Source organism: Microcebus murinus, chromosome 16 (genome assembly GCF_040939455.1).
Source record: "Microcebus murinus isolate Inina chromosome 16, M.murinus_Inina_mat1.0, whole genome shotgun sequence".
NCBI classification, from domain to species: domain Eukaryota; kingdom Metazoa; phylum Chordata; class Mammalia; order Primates; family Cheirogaleidae; genus Microcebus; species Microcebus murinus.
Window position 1 is genome coordinate 40,197,355 of NC_134119.1, and position 23,642 is coordinate 40,220,996.

Sequence of the window (23,642 nt, forward strand, 5' to 3'; positions counted from 1 at the left end):
TTTTGATAAATGAAAAATTAGAAAAGTCATATCATGGCTGTCGGCTAAAGTCGACGCTCAGCTGTGCGCGTTCATCTGTGGCTATCGACTATAGTCGACGCTGGTACCGAAGTGGTTAAGATTCAGAGTAGGCGGGGCTCAGAGTTCGAGGAACATTTGAGCGACAACTGTTCAAGAGAAGCCTTATTTCTTCCGGAGGGAGGACAGGCTATGGGTCCCTCTTAGCAAGGGGTTCCCATTCACAGCCTCCACTGGGCTCCCTGGACCCTGCTGCTGAGCAGGCTGGCCGCGTCTAGGAGCCCCAGGTCTCAGCCCGCCCGAGACCACAGCACCACACGCCACCTGCTGCATGACACCAGCCATGGGCTTCTTTATTAAGCACCACATTTTCAGTACAAGTTGCCATAGAAGGAGGGTTTCAGATTCAGCCACGCCCTCCAGCATGGGCCCTGGTCCCTGAGAAGGGCACATAATCAGAGGAGAGATGTGGCCATGCCGAGGTATATGTGTGTACAGAAACAGGCACATGGGCTTCAAGAGCAGTAGTAGCTGACTATCGAAATCATAGTCTTCTTGGAAGGAATAAATGCAAGTGTTGCTTGACCCCACAGAGTTGCGAAGACTCCACGGGGTAAGGGCTCGGAGAGGTGGCCATGGCATCTTCAGGGGTGCTGCCTCTCTGCTTGTCAGGTCAGAGAAGCAGAAAAATCAGGAAAGTCACAGTACCCAGGATGTTGTAAAATCACAGACCACCAGAACCAGAAAGGACCTTCTTTCTACAGGTGGCAAGACCGAGGCTTAGAGCAAGGGGATGCCTTGCCAAGGCCACCCAGGAAGAAAGGGGCAAATAGACCTGGGCCCTACACTCCCTGCCTTTGGCTTTGCGGCAGCCATGGAGATGCCCCAAACTGCCCAGACCTTTAGGACTTGAGCAAGTCTTTCCCTTAGACCACCCTCTCAAGATAGCAGTTATATAGAAAATGAGCCAATCTGACAAGAGGCTGCTCCCAGCCGGGGCCCACTAACCAAGGAGTCATCACATATTCAAGGTGTTGCCCAAGAGAGGAGGGGTATTTTACTAGAAGTCCCACAGAAAGCCAGGCTGGAGCCAGGGCATGGCAACAGCCCAGAAACCCAGACAACAACATACCTGCAGCAGCTGAAGGTGGCATCCCATAGGCTTTATAGAGCAGGTTGACAAGTTCTGTCTTCTCATCTTCTGGGAGGAAGCTGGACTTTGCTGCATTAATGTTCTGGAAGGGCCAGGATGGCAGACAACATGGAACCAGAGAGCAAGGCAGGGAGCCCTTGGCAATCTAGTGGCAATCTATCCTCTTCGTTGAACATGGGCAGGTAAGCTGAGGGAGGGGAGACTTGTCCAAGGTCACATGGCAGCTAGTGCCAGAGTAGAGACCATGAGGTTCTGGGTTCTTAATGTGGCATTACATGACAGGGATGTGAGAAGTTGGAGAAACCTTGGAGAGGCAGGGTGGCAAGTGGGAGACCAGAGAGATGCCACCCTACACAAGCTGACTCACACAGCCTAGGAACAGCCTGGAGCGTTTGTATGGAATTTCATAGCTGGCCACACCTTTCTGGGGAAGGGTCGACAGATTTCACCGCATTCTTTAACGGCACTTAACCCAAGCAAAGGATAAAAAACCAGGTCCTAGGTCAAAACCTCAGCACAAAGATATCTTCTCTGTGGACAGCACCCGACCCTAGGTCTGGCTTGTCTTGGACTGTGTAGGCACTCACTCACCTCCGAGGCACCAGGCCCTGGACAGGCCCTGCACGCCTCACACTCCCAGGCCCAAGGGTCAAGGCCAATCAATACCCACTCACCAGCCTCTTAAACTCCTCTTCGGTAAAGCCCATGTCCTGTTTGGTCATCTGGTAATCAGTGTTCAGGGTGGACTTGAAGATGAGCGGGTCATCTGTGTTGAGCGAGTAGTTAGCCTGGTCATTTTTGAACCTGGATCAGGAGGAGGGGGCAAGAGGGAGCCTCCTTTTACTCTTTCATAAAGTCAGCACACACTGACCTTCACCCTCCTTTGATCCTCATGGCAACTGTAGACCTGATCCTTGCACAGAGGAAGAAACAAAGTACACAGCCCTGGGGTGACTTGTCCAAGGCCACGCAAGTAGCAACTGCAGAGTCAAGCCCACCCTGCCAGTCCAGACCTGGGCTATGGCAGCAGAGAGGCCTGGCGTGACAGAATGGGAGCTTGGGGAGGCCAAGGAGCCCTCCCCTCTCCATCCTGCCCCCATCGTCCTCAGTCCCACGGGATCTGGCTATTCCAACACACCATGGAAACTGTTCTTAGCACAATCCCTGACACCATCTTGTTAAATCTGGTGGATCTTTCTTAGCTCTTACCTTAATTGACTTGTGTAGCAGAATTTGGTACTGTAGCCTGTTCTTGAAACCCTTTCCCCAGATTTCTCTGACACCATACTTTTGCCTTTCCTCCTACTTGTCTCTTTTGCCTGTCCCTTAAATGTCACTGTCCTTCAGGGTTCTATCCTAGGCCCTCTTGCTCCACCATCTCCTGGGGCCATCACTTCTACTCCAGCCACCAGATCTGTGCAGATGACTCACTCTTGACTTCCTCCAGCCCACAGGCTGTGTACCCACATACTGTATGTTCCTAAGGCACCAGAACATCAGCCCAAGCTCCGTCCCTTCTCATGAGCTTGGCAGACAGACCAGCACTGGCCTGACCATGGTCACCCTGAGTTCCTGCTGTCCTTATCTTTCGTCAGGGGAAGGCGGCTCTACCTGCCTGAGACCTCATGCCACTCCCAGGGCTCGGTCACAGGACAGAAGGGCCTTGGCCCTGGTTAGGCTGCGGGCTGGGAGCAGGGTAGGGAGGGACAGGCCCAGGGGAAAGCTTTTAAGAAGATGCTCAGAGCAATGCCCAGAGGTGCCAAGAGGTCCCAAGGGCCAGGTGGCAGGAGCAGAGAACGTGCAGGCAGCAGGGACTCATGCTTCCTGATGTGATGCCCAGGAGGCAGAATTGGGAGAACTGGGAGTATGGAAGCTTCCCTCGGGGGAGCAGGGCATTGTGCTGTAGCTGAATGAGCTGCAGGGCCCCGAGCTCTGCTAGTTAGCAGCTGGATGACCTTGGTGGAATTACAGCACGTCTGAGCTTCGATCCCTCATTTGTAAGATGAGGACAGCCATGCCTGCTTCCCAAGGAGTCAAAGAGATTTCATATCTAAGAGACTGGGCATATGCTGGTGCCTGGTCCCTACGTTTCCTTCCCATCCTTGGTCTTCCTGGAACAAAATTGAACGGGCACAGGGGACCAGAGCTCACCGAACGACCGCATGCTCCGTTTCTGGCTTCCAGGCACCAGTGAGGTAGCTGGACCAGGGGCAGACCTGGAAGAGCAGGTGTGAGGCTGGCAGGGACAGCTCCAGGCCATGCTGACCCCTCCATGGGGCACCCCCCATTGCTGGATCCCACGAGCTTGGCATTCTCATCCCCCTCCAGCATTTAGCGGCTTTGCTGCCCACTGTCCACTCCCGTCCTGGCTCACCTGCCCCTTCAGCTCCTGGGACCCGCCTGGCCTTCTACCTCTCTGTCCAGGAGGGGGAGGACAGCCGGGGAGGCTCCTCCTTACTCTCTGGCCCCTCACCTCAAAGTGCATGTTTTCCTGCCGCAGCCTGTCGTAAAGAGCCTTGTCTTCCAGGGTGTGGTAGCCGTGTCCCAGCCGCTCTGTCTTGAGCACGTCCACAGCCTGCAGAGAAGCAGAGTGGAGCCAAGTGTGGGGCAGGGGGGAGGCGGGCAAGGAGGCCCCGAGGCCAGCCCAGCTCCTCACCTCTTTCACCACTTCAGCCGAGCCCACCTCTCCGGCGTGGACGGTGCGGTGAATGCCGCTTCTCACGGCCTCCTGGAGGGGCGAGAGCCAGGTCATGTGCGGCCTCAGGAGGCCCAGTAGCCCTGCCTTCGCCACGCCGTGGGCTTGGACCACCCCAGGCAGGATGGCCCATGTCAGCAACTGGAGAAGTCTGGTCTCCCCCAGCCCACCATCGCCTAAGCGGTAGCTACGTGTATTAGCCAGCACCATATGGGATGGTTTCTTCACATTACCTGATATTCACAACCATCATCCCACCCGTCCTATAGGAGGGGAGCTCAGGAAAGTTAGGTGACATGACCAAGGTCAAACAGGAAGCACAGAGCCAAGCTCTGAACCGGGCAGTGGGACTCCAGAGCATGTGCCCTTAACCACCGCGCCACGCCCCTTGCACAGGAAGGACATTCATCGTTAGGTGGAAGGGACCTTTGGGATGTCTCCTCCAACCCAGTCGTCTCAACAGAGGAAACTCGCCCGAGGCTACACAGCAAATCATAGACAGAAGCGGGTTCAATCTCGGGACTCCCAACACCCAGGGGTCTTCACGCCCAGTTCCTAGCCCCAGACCCAACCAAGGCACACTCGGGAACTCAGGAGCGCCACGCTCCGGGTTTGTGTGGCTTCTCCCGACTGTGGGCAGGAGACAAGCTGGCCCAGGGCCCACCTCGTAGGCCTGCACGTGGCCGGGATACAGGCTGCTTCCTTGGAGGGTCTCGTCTCCCGCCAGGTCGATGGCCACCACGGTGTGCTGCCGGTACTTCTTGCACAGCTCCGCCACCTCGAGGGACCAGTCTGTGGGCGACACTCCCGCCGGGCTCTGTCAGCAGCAGCGGAGAGACCTCCCAGCCTCCTGCTCCCGGTCCCGCCCCCGCCCCCAACCCTGCCCAAGGCCAGCATGAGGCAGGGCCCAGTGCCCCATGCTCAAACCCCAACTGCCACGTCCCAACCACATGGCCCTCAGCAAACTGTGCTGCACAGTGCCTCAGTTTCCCTCCTTCCCCGGGGGGGGGCACTACCAGCTACCACACAGGGCGTGGCAAGGCTCTGCTGAGCCTTGTGTGTAAAGCGCCAAGGACAGGGCCTGAGCTCAGTAAATGACAAATGGGCTGTTCTGTCGCATGGTGCCCACAGCCGCCCTCAAGGTGGGCTCACCCCACTTGGCGCATGAAGAGGTGGAGGGGAGGGCACACCGTCTAACGCTGAACCCGCAGTCCAGCCCACACCCCTACCGAGCGTGTTGCTAGCGCATCGTGTCATCTTAACCAGTAAAGTTACCACGAAGTATTCGAAGCAGAATGCACATGCTCAGGCTTTGGAATGAGAGGGCTCTGGGTCCAAATTAAGACTTTGTACCTCCTTGATTGAGGAGCGAGAGGCTTCACACCTCTCTGCCTCAATTTCCTCATCTGTCAAATGGGAATAAACAACAGTAGTGCTACTCCCCAGGCTGCCGCGAGGGCTCGAGAAAGCGCAGGCCAGGCGCTCTGCAAGTAGGTCTGTAGGTTGGCATTAACCCCTGGCTCTGGCTCTCGCTGACCCTTAGGGTGGAGGAAGGCAGTACGTGCGACCGTCTCCATGTGACAGCACATAACTGAGGCCTAGAGAGGTGCTATGACCCGCTGGGCCACACAGTGGGGCTCTGCCCATGAAGCTCCTGCCCTAGAGATTTGATCAGCATCCGTGACAAGGGAGACCCCTTAGAAATCCTGAAAATCAGATCTGTTCATGGGGTCGGTGGCCCAGGCAGGACAAGGCCTGGCCCACAGGTTATCAAGAGAGGACTGTGGGCTGATCAGAACTAGCTTAGATTTTTTCCCCCCAATTGTCTAAGCTCCTTTGGCTTTGAGCTACCTGCAGGCCATGTGGCTGTCAAGGCCTGGTCTCCCTGGGGAGAAAGTATGTCACCAGGAAGTTCTGAGTCTGCCTAGGAGGCCTCCGTGGCTTCAGGAAGCACCAAGTTCCTGCTCGTGGGCTCAAGGGGACACCGTGGGTCAGGCGTGCAGGGCAGACGAGGTGCACCCCCACTGCCGGGCCAGGAGGTGGGGGCCGGGGTCGAGTGGGCGGCTCGGGCAGGGCGGGGATCCTACTCACTGGGCTGGTGGCGCATGCAGCACAGGATGGACCGCACCTTGACCCCGAAGTCTCGCTCCCCTTCCTGCAGGCCCTGGCCCACTAGGGCCACCACCTCGTCCGGGGTGAGGTCCCCTCTGTGTGGGGAGAGGAGCAGGGGCAGGCCTGAGGCGAAGGGAAGGCCGGAAGGGCAGCCCTGGGGCTGGCACAGAGGAGGAGGAGGAGTGTTTGGGAGGACTGCAGGCAAACCCGGGCGCAGCACCCCCTCCAGCTTCCTTAGAGCCTCTGGATCCCCGTGGGAGGTGGGTGGTGTCAGACACAGCCCTCCCCACCCCAGGTGGACAGCAGTGCTAAGCTCGAGCCTTGCCATGGGTGTCAGAATTGTGGCTCCGAAGGCGGGAGAGGGTGGTTTTGTGATGCTGCTTAGAGATCTGTGGGGGTCCAGGCAAGGGGGTGAGGATGGGTCAGACTCACTTCAGTTACGAGGTTAGAGCAGGACCCTGAGTCACCAGCTAAGCAGGTTAACATCCTGGGCAGCAGAACTATGTCTGCAGCTATGGGCTGCAAGACAGCTAAACACTTTTGCCCAAGGTAAAAACAGAACCGCATGCAAGGTGACAGACGGCAGCCTCGTCTCATGGTGGAAGTAAACCCCTGTTTCTGAGGCCACAGATCAGATCGGGGGCAAGACCATGGTCTTGCTTGGGCCAGCGACTCCCAACAGTCCACCCCTCTGGTCTCAAGGTGGGGCCGCCCAGCCACACCTCACCGTACCCCCTACCAGGGCCCCACTCACTCGGCCTGGTTCCATGGGATAGGCTCCACCTTGGAGTTGGCCAGCAGGTGCGGGCTGTAGCGCACCTCCACATACACCACGCCCTCCTTGGCCTTCATCTCCACAAACTCGTAGGCAATCCTTTTGATGGCCTCCCGGGAGCCTCTGGGAAGGGAAGGGAAGAGAAGGGGTTGGGGACAACCTTCCCCAAATCCCTTGGGAGCCCCAGGAGGAAACAAGGCTGTCCCCAACCCTTGGCAGATCAAACCCACTTTTTGTCCCCAATCCCTTGGCCCCAGCTCTGGGCATCTGCTGGGTAGGGGCCTAAACACTCGGCAGGTCCTGTCAGCTCTACCTCCAAGCCACATGCCAACTCTCACCCCTCCACCCTGGCTCGAACCACGTCCTCTCTAACTGGCCTCCCTGTCTGCAGGCGTGGACCTGTAACCATTCACGGCACAGCAGCTGGGACAGTCTTCTGTGAGTATGAGAGTGTATTTGTCGCTCCTCCCCGCGAAGCCCCCGTTGCAATCCCAACTCCGCGGCCCTGCACGATCCAGCCCTGCTGGCCTCCCCAGCACCTTCCTTCTCCTCACTCTCCGAGGCCACCAGAGCCTCCTTCCTGTCCAAGCACAGTCAAGCCTCGGTGCTGCAGCCCCCTGTGGCACGCTCTCCCCCAGTCTTGTCCCCTGCTGCCTCCCTCCTTCCCAAGCCTCACCACCTCCAAGAGGCCTCCCCAGCTGCCTTGGCACAAAGTGTCCCCTCCGCCACTCCCCCTCGCTTTACTTTTTCTATGGTCCTTATCACAATTCGACACCGTACGTCCCATGGCTTCTTAGCCAATTTCCTCTCCTTCTAGCAGCACGTGGTCTCCGTGAGGCAAGGACCCTCCACCTGCCTCGTCACTGCCCTACCTCTCAGCCCAGGACAGTGCGGAGGACGCAGGGGCGGGGTGTTTGTTGATGATGGGCGTAAGGCCGGCGGGGAAGAGAAATGCGAGGACCCAGAGGGACTCTGGAAGGGGAGACACCTGGGGCTCGGCCGTGCACTCGGACCCTTGTTCCCGCACTTATCTGCTGTGTAACCCCGGGTGAGTCACCCACTCTGACACCTCCATCGTGGGGGTTTGTGGAGACGAACGAGTCACACTTCATAACCCTCCCCTAGGCCAGCTCCTGGGGCAGACCAATGCTCAAGGCACGTTAGTTATGACCGAGCGTTGGCTCCGGAAGCAAGGCACAAATTGACCCGCAAGGGCCACTGCAGGCTCAATGACAAATGTGCTGATCAAATGACAGCGGAGGGAGCCTCGCTGGAAGTCCCGCCCTGAAGAGTGAAAGGGAACGGTTACGAGAACGAGAGGGAAGGTACACAAGCGCCAAGAGCCGGGGTAGGAAGACGGTGCACTGCCCCGGGGAAATCGGGCCTCTCCCGGGAGGAGCGTCCCTAGGAGTGCCCGTGCCTTGAGGCTGCAGATGGACGGTGCTAGTCCCCTGTGGGGCGGGGCGGCGCGCCTGGACCCTGGGCCTCAGCCCCCACAGGTGACTGGCCTCCTGGGACAAGGCTAACCCCACACCCCGAGCTGGGGGGTCTGGGGCAGGGCACTGGCTTGGGCTTAAGGACGGTTGAGGTTTCTCTCTAGACACCCCCAGCTCCGCTTCTGGGCCTTTCCAGTACCCAGTAATGTTCCTCGTCGACTCAAGACAGGAAAAAAGGAGCCTCGAGAACCCACTCCACCCTGTCTCTCTCACCTCCCCGACGCCACACTTCCCATCTCAGAGTAAGCCTCCTCTCCCCTCCCAACACGAAGCCCTGAACCAGCAGCTAGAAGACGCGTGTGCCCAAGCCCTGTACTGCCTCTGACGCGTGCCTTCTCTGGCCCTGGTTCCCCCTGGCCGAGGGGCTCTTCCCCTGACGTCTGTGGACGGTGGCCAGGTCAGGGCAGGTCAGACCCTCAGGGGACCGAGGCCCCAAAAGGCCAAGCAGGCAGGCCTCCTGGGAGACGGGGCTCCGTCTGCGGCTGGGGAGGTGCAGCTGCCTCTGCGGTGGCGTGGGAGGTGGCGAGCCCACGCGAGGTGCCTCGCACGCACAGGAGGTCCCCTAAGCGGGGTGCCGTGGTGGGGTGTCTCTGGGGAGCCTCGGCGGGCGCTCCAGGGTGGCAGCCGTGCGCGTCTGTGCGCCAGCACCTCCCAGGCCGAGCCCCGGGCTTCCAGGACTCCACGCCCACCCCGCCAGCTGCAAACGGAAGCCCAGAGAAGGTGACTTTGCCCAGTGTCACAGCTATTGCATGAAAGCGTCTGATACGAGGATCTGTATCTGCCACTTCTCCATAGAAGCGATTTGGTCCATCATGCCCACACTTCACAAGGGAAAACCAAGGCCTGAAAGCATCGGAGGGAGTCACTCAAGCCTATACGATGCTGAGCTGAGGTTTCAAGCGCATTCTCGGCCCTGCAGGCTGAGGCACAGGGCGGGGCCGGCCACAGGGACCGACGCTGGCGCAGGGCCCGAGGGCTGGGGGCAACTCACGCGACAGCCGGCATGTAGTAGTCAAACTTGGCCAAGAAGCCCGGGAGGGTGAGCGGCTTGTCCATGCCGATGATGTTCTGCAGCTCCTCCGCCGTGTTGGCTGGAAGCGGGATCCCCCTCTTTCTGGAAACGAAAAGAATGAGGATGGCCAGCCAACCCAGGCCAGGATGGAACAGCCTCCTCGAAGGAGCCCAGCAGGAAACGCAGGCTTCCCTCCATCCAACTCCTCCCATTAGACAGATGGGAAAACTGAGGCCCAGGGCATATGGAGCCAGGACCAGAATCCTCCCAACAGCCCCGCCCCCAAGACACAAGTCAGCGCATCTCAAGGGGGGAGTGGGTGGAAGTTGTTGGTGTGGATGCACATGCGTGTGTATGCGTGCACACACCCATCCATGTCCCTGGCGGGCTGGTGCCTGCAGACAGGGAAAGAGCCAGGGCAAGGCCACGACTTCCTCCTCAGCCCCAGGAGCCGGCAGAGCCAGCATGTCCTACATCCGCTCAGGGGTTATCAGGGGCAGTGACTGCAGCGTCACAATTCCCGGGCCGGGGCGGGGCAGGCGCCAGTCGGTCCCTCATCCGCCCTCCATCTGGCCAGCACATCAGAGAGGCTTGCCAGGCCCTGCGTACTGGGAGACCCGCGGGTGGGGCCCAGGGAGCCTGCCGCCGGGCTCGGCGCTCTCACCCCACCGCCCCACCCCCTGCGCAGGGCTGGACCCCAGCAACGCTCAGCGAGGGCCCTGCCTGGACCTCCTTAGCATCTCTGTCCCCTCCCAGCCGCAGGGAGCCAGGTGCGAGCTCAGGGGGCTCGCTCCCTTCTGCACGGCCCCTGCCGCCGCCTCCTCCCATCTGACTCTGCCTGCGTCACAAGGCCACCCCGGGCCTTCCCCACTTTTGAGATCGGAGGGACGGCCAAAGAGCCCCAGAGATTAAGAGATGCTTCTTGGCCGGGCGCGGTGGCTCACGGCTGTAATCCCAGCAGTTTGAGAGGCTGAGGCGGGAGGATGGCTTAAAGCCAGGAGTTCAAGGCCAGTCTGGGTAAAATAGTGAGACCCCATCTCTCAAAAAAATAGAAAAATTAGCCGGACGTGGTGGCGAGCACCTATAAGTCTTAGCTACTCGGGAGGCTGAGGTGGGAGGATCACTTGAGCCCAGGAGTTTGGGGTTGCTGTGAGCTATGATGACATCACTGCACTCTACCTGGGGTGACAGAGTAAGACCCTGTCTTAAAAGAAAAATGCTTCTAACATGAGGGACAAGAGAACAGATAAAAGACACTCTGAGGCAACAATGCCGAGAACAGAAGAAAAACTTAAAAAAAACCCCAAAACCCCAAAATGAATACCCTCAAGGAGCAGAGAAGATATTACATCCTTGAAATAAAAAAATCCCTTTATAGAAAAGGAACATTCAGATAATAAGAATGGGCTCTCGGAAATGTGAGGAGACATGGCAGCAACATAGGATATAATGGCAGCAATATAGGATATAATAATATTAGCAATAATATAGCTAATAATATTAACAATAATAGCAATATAGGATATAATAGGATATAATAAAAGGAGAGAAAGCTGAAAGTGAAGAAATCCTCCAGGAAGGAGAACAAAAAGACGAGACGATGAAAAACTAGGAGCAAACAGCTAAGAAAATTAGAAGATTAAAGTAGGCGGTCCAAGCATCCAATCGTCCACAGAGCGAAAACAGAAGACAGACAGGAGGAAATTGCCAAATGGAAGTTTGACCAAATAGTGTCTAAGTTCTGTAATGGCTTCTGTGATTACAATGTTTTCCTACATAAATATCTGTGCCTTAAGCCTCTTCCCCATCTGGTGGCCTCAGTCCCTGCGATTGCCGGTAGGTCCCACCAAGGCGTCACCCTGCCGTCCACCACCTGCCGGTCAGCCCGCCACGGCCGTCACCAGCGCCCAGTGGCTGTGCAGCACCATGGGAAAGGACGCCCCATGCGGTGCTGGCACCCAGAGTGTGGACGCTCAGTGCCCACAGCGCCCCCAGTGCCAGCCAGCCTGCCCCAAAGTCACCCTCATTAGGCTGTAACTGTGGCCCCCCGCAGAGCCCGTACGGTTGCTAAACCCTATATCTGGAGATCCTGGGAGCCAGTGGGAAGGCAAGGAGGTGAGGCTAAGGTTCTGGCTCCCACATTGCCAAACCCAGCGGCCACCTTTGCCTTGGGCCCCTGGCCCAGCGGGGTGCAACTCTCCCGATGGCCTTCGTCCAGCTCCCAGGACCCCACCACTGCCTGCCGGGCTCGTCCCGCTGGCCCTGCTCGCTCAGACCCTGCCTCTTCTGCACCTGCCCCAAGAACCTATCTCCTTTCACGGTTTCCACCTGGGTCCACAACTTCTAATCTCCGTCCACACTCCACCATCTGGGGGCCTGGGCAGACAGCAGCAACCAGGGCGGGCCCCTGTGTCTGCCCGCCTTTCCCCTTTCCCCCAGAGCTCTCCCAGCCCAGGTTCCACATTTCCACGTGGCTCCCCCATCTTCCCAAGCCAGAGGCAGGGGCCTCCCCCGGCCTCCGCCACCCCCCTTGCCTACCAATAGCCAGTCCCCGAGATCTCATTATTTTGCTTTCTAGATATTTCTCCGCTTGGTTTCTTCTTCTCCAGCCTCCCTCCTCAACGGTCACCAAGAAAGATCTTTTTTAACACATGGTTGAGATGGGGCAGCCAGGGACAGCCTCTCTGAGGAGGTGACATTTAAGCAGAAGAGTTAGAGGACGGACAGGCGGGGGGCTCCTATGCTGGGGCAGTGGCGGGGCACACGGGGAGCAGGGCAAGTGCCCGATGGTGGGCCAGAGAGGAAGGGGCCGGGCTGCGGCCAGGGAGGGGCTGGGACTGTGTCCGGAGGCGCTGGGAAGCCACTGGAGCATTTTAAGCAGGGCGGTGGCATGACATGATTTATCTTTTTAAAACCTCCTCCGGCTGTTGCACGGGGAACAAACCAGGGAAGCAGAGCAGGAGCCAGGAGCTAAGGCAGCCACCTGGCAGGAGACAGGGAGACCCTCTCCAGCACCCCGCAGGCGGGATGTGGCCCCCGGAAGCTGCTCAGACAACTAGAAAGTCGTTCCCACGGCCCTGCTCTTCCCGCCAACCCCAGCCACTCGCAGAAGCCAGGGCTCCTCAGCCCAGCTCTGCTTCCAGACGCCCCCTGGTCGGCCATAGCAGCTGCCCCCTCCCCGTCCCCACTCCGTAGGGTCCTCTTCTGGCTTGGTGGCAACATGGCCACCAAGAGCTCACCCTCAGGGAGCCCAGGGAGGGAGGATGAGCTCAGGCTTTGGGGGTCAGAGGCCATCTCCTGCCTTTATTGACCACATTACTCCGGGCAGGAGCTCTCTGAGGACCTGGATGCCCTCATCAGTAAAACACAGATATCGCCTTTGCAGGGGTACGAAGAGGAACAAACGAGACTGTTACATGTCACGGGAAAGACAGCCGGCTCCAAAGCCCAGCGGCCTGCGTTAGAATCCCAGCTCTGTTACTTAAAGGCTGTGTGACCTTGGGCAAATTACCCAGCCTCTCTGGCATGTGTGGGAAACACCCAGTGTGGACTAAGCAAGGAGCAGTAGAGAGGTCAGAGAGGTCAGCTGGGCTTTGCACGACTTTAAGGGGCCACATGAGGCCTTTGGCTTTGACCCTGAGCGGGACGGGGGCTGGGGGGGGGAGGAGGATTTCCGGCAGCGGACGAGCCGGTGGGACCACGTTTGAAGACACCTGCTCTGACCACAGCCTGCAGGACCAGTGGAGGCGGCGCCACGGCGCACGTGAGAGAGGTGGCGTCTCACACTGGGGAGGTGCAGGGGGAATTCGGCCAGATTCGGAATGTCCTTTGGAGAAAGGGCTGCCGGGCATGAAGGAGAGAGGACAGAGGGAGAGAAGGAACAGAAGTGCCGGAAACACGTAAGAAAGCAGGTGAGAACAGTCAACTGAGGCAGCCCCAAGTCAGACACAGAGGGGACCACGGCATTGGCCTGGGGGTGACATGGGCCAGCGGCTCCCCTCCCGGCCTGCCCCCACCCGGCCTCTGGCTTGTGTTCACGGGCACGGGTATCTGACTGTGACCCGCTCCCAGGTCCCCCAGCCTGACTCGGCCGAACTCCAGCTGGCGCCCGCCACAGCCCCTCCCCGGGGCCTGGGGTGACGTGGGACACACGAACCCAGCCCGGCCCATGCCTATCAGCTCCTTTCCCTTTTCCTCCACCCTGCCCCAGACGCCGTCACCTTCCTGACCCCACTGATGAGCGCCCAATGACCCCTTAATGAGCACCTGGATTAGATCCCATCTTGGTGCCCCACCTAAGTGACCTCATTAGGGGTCTGTGACAACAGTGGTGGCTCAACGCGGGCAAAGGCCAGGCAGAGATAAGCCAAGAGGCTTCGCTCCACTTAGCCAGAGCCATTAGGCTCTAATTAATAACATTATCATTAAGTGACATTTATGGAGCACTTAACCTGCGCGAGGCCCTGAGCTAAGCGTTTTACGTGCGTTACTTCACCCAAACCTCTACCCTGCAGGCGCAAGGTCAGGGCCAGACCACCGCCCTGTGCTTACGAGGCAGGTTATTTTGCCTACTGCGGCACAGCTTCCTCGTCTGTGAGTTGGGGCAGTCAGAGTCCCTATCTCAGAAGTTGTCGTGAGGATTCGATAACTTAACCCAGGTGAAGCACTTAAAGAAATGCTTGGCACGTAGGAAATGCCAATGTGCTTGTATCACACAGTCGAATGAAAGTTAAATCAATGGCAGCTTCCTGGGGCAGAAAAAGGTCGCTGGGAGCGCGACAAGGCGGAGAGAAGTGGACTTACCAGAACTCTCTCAGGGCCTCGGAAGAAATGCTCCCGGGGGCTGGGGGCAAACCCCCAAGCATCCCTAGTTCTCGCCTAAGGACCAGGTCTCTGGGCAACTGAGGGGACTCTGGTCTATGGAGCAGAGAGTTCAAGTTTGGATCCAGAGCTGATCTTCTCGAGACGGGGGGGGGGGGGGGGGGGGCAGAGGCTGGGCTGGAAGGACGGCCCGTCCCTAGTCGGCTCTGGGGGAGGCCCTGCTCTCTCCCCTCAACCTAGAGACCGAGGTTGCAGACAGGAACCGAGGTGTCCACATTCGAATGCAGACCCCTGGGCCTCCAAAGTCCCTGCTCCGAAATGCTCGTCCCAAGAGAGGGGCTCCTCTGAGCCCTTGAGGTCTGGGAGGGGGCACGGACGTCCCCCGCTGGGAGGGCTCACCCAGTGAGCTCGCCCACAAGGGCTGAGGCAGGAACACGTGAGGCACGTGTTCTCACGTGCGAGACGCAGAGATCTGGGCCCAGGGAGGCTGAGCCGCTTTCCCACGGCTCCTAGCAGGCCATTGCCACGATGTTGTAGTAAAGTGGGGGTCAGACAGCCGCAGGCTCAGCTCTTGATTGCACTGTGAGCTCGTTGGGTGGCCTTGGGCCACTGTCTTCACTTGTCCAGGCCAGCACTAGGACGTGCTCGGCAGACAGCACCTGGCGTCCCGTGTGGGCCCATCACCTGCCCCGGCTCTTGGCCCAGTCAAAGGACACAGCGGTTGATGCAGCCCTGGGAACTACCTTGGCCTGGCCAGCCTGGCGGCAGGAGGACAAGGGTCAGAGGCCCAGAAGGCGCAGGAGTTGGGCTACGGGTCTCCAATTATGTCCCCACACAACCCCTCTGGCTGGGGGCTGGCTTGATTCCCACAGAGATACGGGGAGCAGCGGTGACCCTGGCGTTCTCCAGGGGCCTGTGGGCAGCACTGGGGACCCTGCCCACATCCTGCCATAGTATTACCTTACCTGCCATAGTATAAGATGGTTTCGGGTTTGATGGCTCCATCTAGGTGGACGTGCAGTTCCACCTGCAAGGGGGGGAGGGGAGGAGAGAAGGAGGGGGGAGGGGGAGAGAAGGAGAGAGAGGGAGAAGACACCTATGAATGCCTGAAGGCTCTCTCAAAGCATTAATATCAGCATTAATCACGATGACCATTTGCCACGATTTACCGGACACTCACACACACACTGCGCTACACTCTTTGCCCGCACCGCCTTGTTCAGTCCTCACCTGTGGGGTGGGTTCGGTTGTTAACTCTTTCACAACTGATGACAGTAGGGTTCAGAGAGGTTAAGTATCTTGTCCAAAACCACACAGCAAGTGATGGAAGCAGGAACGCCTCCCCCACCCCCCACCGCCTTTGTTCTTAACTACAGCCAGTGAGCGGCAGAACAGCCAGAGCTCGAACCCGAGCCCAGTTGCGAAGCGCGTGCTCTTGCCCGCGAGGACAGCCAGGGCCCCGTGGGAACGACTAGGTCTGAGCCGCCACGCGGGCTGCTCCTGCTCCCAGTGAACTCGAGAGACAAAATCCAGCTTTAACAAAAAGGATTGCCCTGGGCGTCCCCACTGGTGAATGCCCACAACGCATTTCAGACACGAGGCTCCACTTGCCAAAGCAGGTGCTAGTCGAGCACAGCTTATCAAGAATCGACATTAGGCAATACGAGATCTTTCTAGTACTCTGGAAAGGGTGCCGGATACTTGGCCTTCTTGATGATCACCTGCAAGCTCAGCCCTATTTTTGACACTTTGCACTCAAAGCCAAGTTTAAGAGCAGGGGCTTTGGAGACAGCCCATCTGGCTTGACTCCTGCCTCTGCCCCTTCTCTGGCTGTGTGACCTCAGACGAGACACTTGACCTCTCTGAGCTTCAGTTTCCTCAACTGAAAAACAATGGGCTATTACACCTCCCCATCCAAGAACTGTAAAGATTTAAAAAGACGGTGTGGGCAGACAAAACGGCCCCTGCCTCTCAGCCAGGTGTGTCCCAAGAGCCGTTAAGAGCAGCGCAGCAGGTGCTGGGGGGCAGTGGGGAAGGGACCTTGTCATCTGCCCGTTCCAGGTGACAAGTGAGCTTTTCCCCCGGCCAGGGACAGATCCAGAAAACTCTCAGCTGACATCTCCACCAGGAGAGGCCATCTCTGGAACTTGGAGACTCGGACATTTCTTACGTCCAAAGACGCAGCCGAGGAGCTGAGGCCCAAGGGCGTCCTCGGGCACACGCGGCTGCAGAGGAAACCCAGCCCACCCCACCGGAAGCCAGCAGGGAACAGAGACAAGAAGTCCTCCCGGCAGGAACTCGGAGTAATCAGATCTCCCCAGAGGTCACCCAGCTGGTGAAGGACAGAGCAGTCCTCACACCCAGGCTCGGAGTCAACTTAGTTGTTGCAGTTCCTGGAAAAATGAGTTCAAGTCCCACTCGGCCAAATGTTTACAGAGTTCTCAAAATACACCCAGCACTGGGAGTGCTGGGGCTGCAGCCCGGGGAGTGACAAGCAGCTGCGGCCGCTGGGGGAGGCAGGGGTGTCCCAGGGATGTTATGTGTTCACGGGGAGGCCGAAGCTGAACGAAAGGTACGGAGGTAGGAGGGAGGTAGAGGCAGAACCCAGCCTCGCCTCGGACCAGCCTCCGAGAGCAGGAGAGTCAGGCTGTGGATCAGGGAGGGGTCACTGGTCCTGTCTCCCTGCTGTGGCTGGGGAGGGGGCGGTCTGCGTGGCTACTTCCGGCTAGAGCATTCCAATGCCGACGCCCCCACCTCTCACTTCACTCTGCGACACTGTTCAGGACGGTGATCGCCCCATCTGCCCGCGGTCCTGAGTGACAGCCACGAGCAGAACACGCCTCCACCCCACCCCCACCCCGCCCAGACTCGTGACGGATAAGCAGCAAGAGAGCCAGGCACGCCTAGGCTGCTGTACGCCCCTCAGTCTGGGGGTGTTGGCTACCACAGCACCGTGTCACCCTCCTGCCTTCCTAGACCCAGAGTCACAGACAAGCAGTGGAACCAAGTGCTGGGAGATAAACACACAGTGGGGGTGCAACGTAGACGGCACATCTAGAAAAGATCATGTAGGGGAGGAGCTAGCCAGGGAGGGGGAGGAGGAAGGGGCGGGTGGTGGCTCTGGGCAGGGGGCCCTGCAGGTGCCACGTGTCTGAACCAGAGGCGGGCCGGGAGGTGGTGGCGAGAATGAGGCCAGAGTGATGGGGGAGGGTTTCCCACCGGGAGGTTTTCCCACCCAGGTATTTTCTCTAGGGCAGCGGGCCCCAACCCTTTTGGGGGGGAGTGGGTATAGAGTAAATGCAGACGAAGCTCGCCGCCTGCTGTGTGGCCGGTTCCCAACAGGCCACAGGCCGGCCCTGGGTCCGTGGCCCAGGAGTTAGGGACTCCGCTATAGCGGAGTCTCCCTATAAAAAGCTGTTCCTGGCTGTTGTGACCGAGCACCAGCCTGGCAGTTCAGACGGGAGGTGAACAAGTTGTCACAGCAGTACCTGCTGCAGCCCGGGACACAGCAAGTGCTCGGTGAGCAGGAGCCTCGTCACACAGCAGTCCCGGGACGGTGGGTCTCGGGTGGCGGGCCAGGCCGGGAGTGCCCCGGGAGGGGGCGGGCAGAGCCCAGCATGGCCTGCAGGTCCCACCCCTCCTCTGGCTGCCTGGGAAGCTGCCCAGACGGGTTTCCAGCGGGGGCAGAGGCAGCACCTCCAAGGCAGCCGCCGCGCTTCCCAGAAACCGCAGCCATCGTGGAGATGTCTACCAGCCCACCTCAGACGACAATGGGGTGGCCCCCGGCTCTCCTGGCCCCATTCGGGGAAACGGAACACAGTGGCCTCTAATTTTTGAGTGCCTGCTGTGTGCTAGACCACCTACACACATTATCTTATTTCATCCTTGTAACCAGTAAGGTAGGGACTTCACTCCCATTTTACAGATGAGGAAACTGAGGCTCAAATAAGTATCCAAAGACACAGTCAGTGATGCAGTCAGAATGTGAACCCAGGTCTGATCCTTGAGCTCCTAACTGCTGTACCATGCTGCCCCTGCGGGCCTAGCCTCGGACACCAATAATGATAATAATAAAAGCAGCTACCTACTATTATCAGACCCATCATCTCATTTAATCTTAACCCCCAGGCAACGTACTCAGCAGCCCATGTTGCAGATGGGGAAATGGACCTGCCACGCTAAGCTCAGAGAGGTTCAGTGACCTGCCCAGGGTTGCGCAGATCAGTGGTGGCAGACTGAGGCTGGGACCCATGTCCACCTGCCCGATGCTCAGGTGCCGCCCAGGGGCTGCGCCCCCTCCTTGGTCCCCTCCCACTGCACGCGCCCTCTGGGGTCTGCCTCACAGCCCACCCAGCCTCGGCCACACGGCAGGAAATCCTCCCAGAGCTAATCCGAACCGGAAGCATCCTCAGCTACCAGCAAATGTTTACGACGCCCCGAGCGTGGTGGGGGCATCGCAGAGACGTGCCAAGTCCTTGCTCTCCAGAACCCCCGCCGGACAAATGCGGCCCGGGAGGTGGGGTCGCTCCCCCAAGGTCAGACAGCGTGTCACCAGTAGAGCCAGGATGAACCCGGGTCTCGGACACGCCCAGATCACGGGTTCCCAGTCGCCGGAGGGTGCGCAGGGCCGCCTACCGCCGCCCCCCAAATCCAACCTGACTTCTTCCCCCCGGGGCTCGCTGGGCCACCTCAAACACATCCTCCTTTTTGTTTCCCTCCTGCTAGTTTTGCTCACGTATTTAACACGTCCATCTCCCCCAGCAGTAGTTTCCTAAGGGACCTTGTCTGTGTCACCACACCGTGCCACTGGGCTACAAGGAACGGGCTGAGCTCCCCACCTCGGGCTTGGCAGGGGACCCAGAGGGGCACAGTGGCCAAGGCTGCCTGATCGGCCCTCAGAACCTGAGCACTGAGGCCAGAACCCAGATGAGCCACAGGTGCCCACCGCCAGCCAGGAGTCCCTCCGTCCATCCCTCCCTCCCTCACTCACTCACCCTGCTCTTCGCAGTGAGCTGGGCAGGGCCGGGGGTCACTGCCTCATGCCGCCAGGGCCTCTCGGCTGACTTTCGGGGTGAGGCCAGGAGACAGAGCAGCCTCCCCTCCTGCAGAGAGTCCTCCGTGCTCAGCCTTGTCCTGGCCTCTGCAACCGCAAGGTACAGCGGGGAAGAGGCTGCTAGTGCCCCAGTGTCTCTGCTGACTTAGGGCCCGAGTCCTCTGTCCTCTGCGGCTGCCACGAGGTTCCCCAGAGGTTTCACAGAAGACAAGTGCGTCTTCCCCTGGAGGGAGACCCGCGGAGCAGCTGCCTAGGAACACGGCACAGCTATCCCCATTTTACAGGCGGTAAGACCGAGGCTCAGAGAGTTCAAGAACTTGCCTTAGGTCACGAAAGACTAATGGGTGTCCCAGACTAGTGAGCAGCACCCGGGGAGGCTGTTTGACTCTAAAGCCGGGTCTTCACTGCTGCAACGCACTCCCCGCGCCCTGCATAGCGAGCACCGGGTCCACGGTGGCAGAGTCTAAACTGGAGGACTAACAACCAGGCAGCAATGACGCTGACCAACAGCCGCATCGCTGGGCTGCCTGCTCTGAGCCAGGCCCGCACTTGGTGTTTGTGAGGTGGGTACAGGTATAATTCCCATTATAGAAAGGGAAACTGAGGTGCAGTGAAGGCAAGCAACTTATTCAGGCTCCGCCAGCTGGTAAGTGGGAGATTAGGACTCAGACCCAAGCAGCCTTGCCCCAGCCAGTGTTCAAGTTCAAATTCCTTGGCCATTTACCCCCCTGGTCACCAAGAGCACAGCAGTTATCCCCTCCCCCCCGGACCCGGTTTGGGGCCTTAGGACACTAAGGAGCACGGGTGAGCCCCAACACCTTGGCTAAATGTAGGTTCGAACCTCACTCTGGGACCCCCAGCCTGCTCTTCCCCCCTGTCAAAAGCTGGTCCACAGTCCTACCCTCCTCCACCCCGGGGGGCAGCACAGGGGCCCCTGAGGACACCTGGGCAAGGGGACAAGTCCCCCACAGCTCGCTGTGCCCCCCCCATGCCAAGCCCACCCGAGGCTGGACATGGAATCGGGAGGCTGTCTGGCCTCCCTGCCTCCCTGCCTCCCTGTGTGACCACAGACCACTTCCTTTGAGCCTCGCTTCCTCTCCTGTGAGGCCGAAGGCTTCAATGAAACCCAATGTCCCCCTCCCCGCAACTGCCACGGGAGTCGAACTGGGCAAGGCAGGCTCCTCCCAGGGGTATTTTTGTTCTAACAGGTGGCTCTGTAACTGAAAGCCCAAAGACGGCAACCGGTGGGCCTCGTGTCAGGAAGACCAGAAAAGAGAAAGATCTGCAGGTGGGAGGCGTCCCAGAGTCAACCGCAGCCCCAGGAAGGAAACGCACCCCCCCCAGGGCCTGCCCTGCTGGTGCCAGCCAGGTGCCGTAGGAGAACCAGGAAGGACAATACCACTGGTTTTATTATCCCATTTCACAGAGGAGGAAGCTGAGGCTGTCTGCACGAGGTACAGCTACTAAGTGGCGAGGCAAGGAGTGAACTCTAGCCTGTCTGAAGCCCAAGGCCAACGCACCAGCCCACCCACATTGCCACCCTGACTCTAACTCTTCTCTGCATCCTGCCCCACTTTTATATGCACAAAGTGCATATAAAGTCGCAAATTGGCATAGCAGCTAACAGCAGCGACTGCAGTTTTAGGTGGGCCCGGGCTCAGGTCTAGCTCTGCTGCTTTATGGCTGTGTGACTTGGGCAAGTTCCTTCCCCTCTGAGTCTCAGTTTTGAAGATGATAACAAGACCAACCTCTAGGGCATTAAATGCCACACGTCAAAACAGCACCTCGTGATGAGTAAACGTTCAAACATGAGAGAGCGGAAGCACATCAGGGATTTAGCCCCAGCCCCGCTCTGCACCGGGAAGGGACAGTCCCAGCCTGGGCCAGTCTGGGGCTTCAAGGCTCTCAGATTTTATGTAGCCTTGGGCAAGCCCCTTCACCTCTCTAAGCCTCAGTTTCTCCATCTGTAAATGGGGACAAAGACTTCTGCCTTGTCGAGCCATCCAGAGGATTCTGTGAGCTAAATGGCTGGGCGTACCTGGTACCCACACGACGCGAAGGACGGCCATTATTACAACAATAGGCCTGTGATCAGCACCACCGTCCAGGACACAGAATGGCACCAGGGCCTCCTGTGGACACAGGCGGATAAGGGCCACAACCTCCGCCCCCTCGGTGCTTAGGAAGAATTAGCTGGAGTGACACAATCAGACCAGGTAGGCAGCTGCCAGGGCTTTGCTGCTCTGAGCGTGTGGGTGGATGGGCAGCACCAGCGTCACCTGGGACGTGACAAGCGATAAGCGCAGCGTCTCAAGCCCCCACAGGCTTCCGGAACCAGAGAGCATTAGGGGTCAGGTGATTTGCGTGCAGCTGGAACAGCACTGCCCTGCTCTGCCCTCCTCAAGCTGGCCAGGTCCCGGCCCCGGAGGGTGGTAGGTACGAGAGGCTAATAAATACGGGAGCGGCTCCTGTCCCCAGGAGCCTGCACCTGAGGCACTGGCACCCCCATCCCCAAAAGCTTCTGCAGGGAAGATGGCGAGGGGCGTGTGACTTTGAAGCCAGTCTCCCCTAGGCTCAACCTCCAAATTGGCCACTTCCTAGCTGTGTGATGTCCAGCCTAGTTAACCTCTCTGTGCCTGTTTCTTCATCTATAAACTAGAGATGACAGCAGCTACCCTCAGAGTCATTGCCAGGGTCAAATGAATGAATGCAGGTAACATGTTTAAAATGTGCTGGCACAGAACAGTCAACACACTGTGACATTATAATCATTATCTGTCACACCCATGGAAAGACAGGGAGCTGGCTCTGGTCACAGTGGCTCCGAGATTCACACTCCTCCCAGCTGCTCCTGCCGGCTCAGGCAAGTCCCCTCCTTACAATAATGAGATCCGTCACACCTCAAGCACATGGCACCCACCTTCACTCTCAACCTTCACCTTTTGGCTTCCAGACACCCACACAAGTAGGTGGTGTCCCATTCCCCAGATGTGGAAACTGAGGCCCAGAGCGGAGACAGGACCTGCCGGCTTAAAGCAGTTGAGAGGATTGGGCAAGGCCAAAATCTAGGGCTAATAATATCAGTCCCTCTCTCGCTGGGCGGTTATAAAAGCATTGCAAGGATGAACGGAGTGCATGTGGCAAGCACTGTAGAAGCATCAACTCCATCTCACTCTCAACGAAGGGGTTTTGCCTACGGCTTAGGGTTCACTCAGGGTAGGGCAGCGGGACCCAGAGCACTACAAAGGAAAAAAAAAGACGTCAAGGGAAAGAGGCACTAACGTGGGGCATGGGCACCCGACAAGACCGGAGGAGGTGGGGGTGGGGGAGGGCTGGTCCCTGCACTCCCCACCTCCGGTTGGTGGGGGCCTCAGAAGGCAGGTGGGTGCTGGCTCTCACTCTCTCTCTCACAGACATACTCACTCAATTCTCTGCACTTTTGTGACGTCTGCCATCGCCACTCACTCCAATTTCTCAGGGGGTAAGTTGAGGCTGATCGCAGCTGACTCCTCCCCCTCCTCCGGTCCCACGCCCTTGTGGCCGATTCGCTGGGCGTGGCGGACTCCTGGGCCCCCTCCCTCCCTGGACAGTATCCCCGGGTCCCGAGCAGGCCAAGCGGGCCCCAGCCCCTGACCCTCCCTGACCCCGCGGCTCCCTAGGCGCAGCGGCTGCGGGGCGGGGCGGAGAGACTGGGGCCGGCGGCTGGGGCTTGGCCCCAGCGAAGGCGCTACGGCCCAAGTCCCAGGGCCCACCCAGCCCTTTTGCACCCTGCGTGAGGAAGGGGGTGCCATGCTGGCTGCCCTCCCCTTTCTGCCAGGTCTCACAGTTCTTCCCACCAGCTCATCCGCGCACCTGGGCTCCGCGGCGCTCCCCATCACGTTGGAGTTTAAGGCCACTTCCCTGCACCGAGCGCTCAGTACGCACGCACGGGGCACGACACCAGGTGCCCGCGGGCTTGGACACTGGGCCTCACCTTACAGCTGGGGTTCGGAGAGGTCAAGCCCCTGCCTAGGCTCCCCGGCCGGCGGTGCAGGAAGCCCACTTGCCAGATGGACAAACAGACCCGGAGGGGCCCCGTCAGGGGCAGAAGCAGAACCCGGAGGCCTCCGGGATCGGGACCCTCCCCGCCTCACTGTCCCCCATTGAACAGCCTGGAGGCGGGCCAAGGCCCGAGCAGAGGGAAGAGAGCGCCTGCAAGAGCCGGTGTTCGCCCCGGGTTCGGACGCCCAGGCCTGGGTCCCCCGACCCCCCAGGCAGACCCGGAGCCGGCCGGCCCGCAGCCCCCGCCCGCGCTCACTTTGGGCTTGTCGAAGGCGGGTGTCTGGGCCATGGTGCCCGCGTGCGCCCGGGTGCTGCTTGCTCAGCTGAAGCTCGGTGTGTCTCCGCCCGGCTGGCAGCTGGTCGGCTCTCCCCGGGGCCCTCGGTGGCCGCGGCCCGCCACGCTCCTCTTAACCGGGCCGGGCCCCGCCCACGCCCCGCCCACGCCCCGCCCACCCCGTTCCCGCCC

The 23,642-nt window shown here is 59.2% G+C and overlaps 1 protein-coding gene across 1 annotated transcript; it reads right to left on the reverse strand.

Annotated features, from left to right (window-relative positions):
* Window positions 1-346: 346 nt before the first annotated feature.
* Window positions 347-23,584, reverse strand: ADA (adenosine deaminase). Its single transcript, XM_076011141.1, has 12 exons — window positions 23,433-23,584; window positions 15,048-15,109; window positions 9,241-9,363; window positions 6,733-6,876; window positions 5,958-6,073; window positions 4,531-4,658; window positions 3,828-3,899; window positions 3,645-3,746; window positions 3,323-3,387; window positions 1,846-1,975; window positions 1,151-1,253; window positions 347-679 (listed from the first exon to the last, which is right to left on the reverse strand). Exons 1-12 carry the CDS (start codon window positions 23,463-23,465, stop codon window positions 663-665), a joined length of 1,095 nt encoding a protein of 364 aa, XP_075867256.1. The 5' UTR covers window positions 23,466-23,584; the 3' UTR covers window positions 347-662.
* Window positions 23,585-23,642: the final 58 nt, after the last annotated feature.